At 37.2% G+C, this 5214-nt stretch overlaps 1 protein-coding gene across 1 annotated transcript; it reads left to right on the top strand.

Moving 5' to 3' along the window:
* Positions 1–1949, top strand: LOC113701649 (3-ketoacyl-CoA synthase 6). Its single transcript, XM_027222401.2, has one exon. The coding sequence runs from the start codon at positions 144–146 to the stop codon at positions 1632–1634; it is 1491 nt and encodes a 496-aa protein (XP_027078202.1). The 5' UTR covers positions 1–143; the 3' UTR covers positions 1635–1949.
* Positions 1950–5214: the final 3265 nt, after the last annotated feature.

Here is a 5214-nt window from a genome sequence, read left to right as displayed (position 1 = left end):
TAAATCCCCCTTTTTCTCTTCGCTCTCCACCCTTCCTCCATACCCCTTCTGCCCATTCCGCTCAACTTCGCCAACGTCCCCCTCCCAAGCCCAATCCATTCTCTACATATATCTCTGACCCCCCCCAAAAAAAAAGGAACAAGATGCCACAAATATTGCCTGATTTCTCAAGCTCAGTCAAGCTAAAATATGTTAAACTCGGCTATCAGTATCTCGTAAACCACATTCTAACCTTCTTGCTCGTGCCCATCATGGCTGGAGTGGTGCTAGAGATCCTAAGATTAGGACCCGAGGAAATGCTCAATATCTGGAGATCACTTCATTTTGATCTCGTCCAAGTCCTATGCTCTTCATTCCTCATCATCTTCATAGCTACGGTCTACTTCATGTCCAAACCTCGTTCAGTATACTTAGTAGATTACGCTTGTTACAAGCCACCTGTGACATGTCGTGTCCCCTTCTCGACCTTCATGGAGCATTCAAGATTGATCCTCAAGGACAGTCCAAAAAGCGTGGATTTCCAAATGCGTATTCTTGAAAGATCGGGCTTGGGAGAAGAGACTTGCTTGCCACCAGCTATTCATTATATCCCTCCAAACCCCACAATGGAAGATGCGAGAGCTGAAGCTGAAACAGTTATATTCTCAGCCATCGATTCATTGATGAAGAAAACAGGTCTCAAGCCTAAAGATATCGATATTTTGATAGTGAATTGCAGCCTGTTTTCTCCTACACCATCCTTGTCAGCTATGGTGATTAACAAGTACAAATTGAGGAGTAATATAAAGAGCTTCAATCTTTCCGGGATGGGGTGTAGTGCTGGAATAATATCCATTGATTTAGCACGAGACCTCTTGCAAGTATATCCCAACTCCTATGCTCTAGTTGTCAGCACGGAGATCATTACTCCCAACTACTACAAAGGCAATGAACGAGCCATGCTTCTTCCTAATTGCTTGTTCAGGATGGGTGGTGCTGCAATCTTACTATCCAACAAGAGGCGCGAAAAGAGCCGGGCAAAGTATCGATTGGTCCACGTTGTTCGAACTCACAAGGGCGCTGATGATAAGGCCTATAGGTGTGTATACGAACAAGAAGATCCACAGGGAAAAGTTGGGATTAATCTATCAAAAGACCTCATGGTTATTGCAGGTGAAGCTTTGAAGTCCAACATCACAACCATTGGGCCACTGGTCCTTCCTGCTTCTGAGCAACTTCTCTTTTTATTCACCCTTATTGGGAGGAAGATTTTCAATCCCAAATGGAAACCCTATATTCCAGATTTTAAGCAGGCTTTTGAGCACTTCTGCATCCATGCTGGTGGACGAGCCGTGATCGATGAGCTCCAGAAGAACCTCCAGTTGTCAGCTGAACATGTTGAGGCTTCAAGAATGACGTTGCACAGATTTGGAAATACTTCCTCGTCTTCACTTTGGTATGAATTGAACTACATTGAAGCCAAAGGAAGGATGAAGAAGGGAGCTAGAGTTTGGCAGATTGCATTTGGCAGTGGATTTAAGTGTAACAGTGCTGTTTGGAAGTGTAACAGGACAATCAAGGCGCCAATGGAGGGGCCATGGCAAGACTGCATTGATAAGTACCCTGTGCATATTCCGGAAGTTGTGAAGCTGTGAAGTAATGGTTAGAGCTAATTAAGCTATTCATGATCATTGTTGATGTTGTTAGTTAAAGTTACTTGTCGAACTTTGTTAAAGTGGCCATAAATATTCATCCACTACTACGTTTTCAATTCTGTCAAATGTGTGTCTGCAGAAAATGCTGCACTGCATTTAGGTGTAGGTGTCATGAGAGAGATTTTAATTTATTACTTCTACGTCAAAAGCTGTGATTTCTTTTATTTTCTGAGATACCATCATCAGTTAATATCATGTACCATTTGAGACCACGTTTATAATTGGATGAACACACAAAAGTAAATGTTCTTGACATCTGTATTCTCATTTCCCTTTTACCGTTCACAATGAATTCGCTACTACTGGTATTTTCGGAGATACCACTGTCCAGTTTTTAGAAGCTCGAGTCCTTTTCCTTGAATAGGCTAACTCTTTTCTGTTGACTATAAATGAAAAAGAAGCAGCTTAGCTGTTGTTAGCAGGCAAGTAGATTTGAGAATTTAAGAGCTCAAAAGAATTGGTACTACTTTGTATGATACTGAACTCAGCTGATTTAAAAGCAGTTCCTTCAAGATTGGGGGGGACTGCGTGTGCCGGAACAACTACTAGCTCTCATTAGTAGCCATGTGAATTTCTTGACACGCAAATATATTACTATCAAAGATCTTTTCTTGCTATTTACTATAAAAAAACCATGCAAAAGATTTTTCTCTAATTTATTGGATTCATCTTTTCTATATTGATAATGTATGCTCGAGCAAATATGAATGCGTGTCATATTTTCTTAATTTAAATTTGAATTTAAAAATTTTCACATGTAATATGCATCCTATTGGTGTAGGAAGGTTAATCCAAATTTAGTTGATCAGTTTATCTAGTCCAGTTCCTTTATAACTTGATGCTACGGAATATTTTCTATTAGTGCTATGATTTTTTTTTTTCCCTACTATAAACTTTACTTAAGAATTGCCCACAAAATAAGTGGATGAAAGTTGTGGTCAAAATTCAGCTTCTATCCAATCATCTTTTTGATATCAACTTGAAAATGGGCTGTAACCCCTACAGTTATGATTCATCGGTGTCATAATTGAGACTTGATCTTGCATTAGTACAACTCTTAATGAGGCATGCAATTTGGTTAGAAGAAAATCTGCAGAAGATACAGACCCTTCATCCATCCTAAGGGACCACCGGAATTAAGCCGTGGGGATGGTGGTGGCCTTTGAATGAGAGTCCTTGTGGTCGCAACACAAGCACAAGTTTGGTTTGGTTTGGTTTGGAATATAGGGGGTTCGGGGGATCCGCTATTAATGTGGAGTAGTGACTGTTTACGTCCTAACTAGAGGTGGCAATTTGGATTGAGATCCATTTATCCATCCATATAATCCATAATTAAATGGATTTGGATTATCCATTTATGATATTGGTTTTAAATGGTTGATCAAAGTAAAACCATTAAATTAAATGGATTTATATGGATTATCCACAAAAACCACATATATCCATTTATTTAAAAACCAAATAAAAGTAGCCAATCATGATCAAAACTTGCAAGCAAGAAATATATGACAGTGTAGTCCTCCATGCTCCCCAATCATGCGGCGGACCGCATCAACGAACTCAATTTGGGAACCCCCCCCCCTTTTTGATCCCCCACCATTACCTTCCCTCCTATTCCTAGCTGGGTTCCCTCACTGTTTCTTTAATTTAAACCCAGAAAATTTTCCAATCACTGGTTGTATTTGAAAGAATATTATAAATTTTTTGTGACATGACGTGTATGAGATAAAAAAAATTAAAAATTATATTTATGATATAGGTTAAATAACATTTGAAAATTTTATTTATAAATTACGGTAACCAAATTAGACCAATTGTTCTTAAATTAGACCAAAATACTACCTAAATTCTTAAATGAAAAATCTAAGTATTTTGCCATCTTTCTCATCCAACTACACCTAAAATTTATGAGTACATAAAAAAGTATCTTCATATTACAAGAAATGGTAATACAAAAAAAAAGTAACCAAAATATTTAAATGGATTATAAATGGATAATTGGTTTTTATTTAATCCATTTAGATCCATCCATTTAGATCCATTTATTAAATGGATTTAAATGGATTGGATAAATTTCATCCACCATCCATTAAGTCAAAACCAATTATGAACCATTTATCCATATTGCCACCTCTAGTCCTAACTACCCGGAGGCGAATGGTGGATGGAACTGCAATTTGTACCAGGAAAATTCTTCATGAAGCGCGATGGTCGTCATGGTTTAGAAATTTAGTAGAATAAAGGGGATGATTATGCGTTCTGCATCTTTCAAGAATTGGCCGAGATTTGTTGGTAGAGAAAGAAGAAAAAGTATAAACTGAAATCCTATTATGTTCTTTAATAATGAATTGAGCTTATTGTTTGTCCTTTGTATGTAGGGATCTCATGTCATTTACTTTTCAGTCCTACGTACGAGCAAACTCTGAAAATTTCATATACAATTCGATCAAACAAAATTTTAGAAATTCCGTGAGTTCCTAATAATGTAGGGTAAATAAGCAGAAGAATTAGACTTTAAAGTTCTGGATTTGATAGAATATTAGCATTTTACTCCCTGGGAGTGATTGTGGTATAAATTCTAATTTATCTAAAAATATTTAAGTAAATCGCCGTGTACACCATACAAACTAGTGAAACTACTATTTAATAGCATTAGATTTTGTATTACTCCTCGTCAACCATCATTCTTTTTCTCATATCACCACTGATATTTTCAGTGTAGACATCTATTAAAAAAATGATTTGAAAAACACGATATGTCTAAGCAATGTAATGGACGTAAATATGAGAATTCCTACAAAGGAAGAGATGGGCAATGTGAGAACCCGTATTTTCCCTAATAATTTTCTTAGGAGTTTTACCCCTTTAATTGCATGTTTTCTGTATTTTCTGGCTTAGAAAATTTTCTTGATGGATATTATGAGTAATTATAGTTTTTAGATGATCTTTCTAGCATTGGGCAGTTTTTGAAAAATTAAGGATATAGAAAGGACGTGGGACCCACTAGTACGAAAAGTTCGGAAAAATTCGGCCAATAAGGTTAAGTTTCGGATACTGTGTAAAAAGTGATCGGGTGTTAAGAGATAAGTAGAGGAGGTGAATTGATTGATGTGAGAGGTGACCAAATGATAGAAATGCATTTAAGGAGGTGCCAAGTGTCACAATATCATTGGGTGGACTTTATGGAACACTATTCATGTTTTTGACTTTTGACCCATTGGTTAAATATCTTAAAATTACCACCAAAAATCACCATTTCTTGCTCCTTGGTGGCCGGCCCTCTCTATCAAAGAAGAAAGAAAAACTCTTCCAAGTTTAGCTACCATTTAGTGCCAATCATCCAACTCAAGTGCTTAACCTAGTTTCTACTCCATAAAATTCCTCCATTTGGTGCTAGTGAGTGTTTTGGTGAAGTTTCTTTGAGAAGCTAAGGTGGTCTACAACTTCCTCTCTCTTGTTTACTTGGTAAGTGGTGCTTACACTTCCTCTTACACCTAATGATGTTTACTTTGTGCCTAAT

The sequence above is a fragment of the Coffea arabica genome, chromosome 7e, assembly GCF_036785885.1.
Source record: "Coffea arabica cultivar ET-39 chromosome 7e, Coffea Arabica ET-39 HiFi, whole genome shotgun sequence".
In the NCBI taxonomy this organism is placed as follows: domain Eukaryota; kingdom Viridiplantae; phylum Streptophyta; class Magnoliopsida; order Gentianales; family Rubiaceae; genus Coffea; species Coffea arabica.
Note: the sequence above shows the minus strand (reverse complement) of the source record. Positions and strands in the feature narration are given on the sequence as shown.

Coding starts and splice junctions, on each gene's coding strand:
- LOC113701649 (XM_027222401.2), top strand. CDS start 144: ATGCCACAAATATTGCCTGATTTCTCAAGCTCAGTCAAGCTAAAATAT.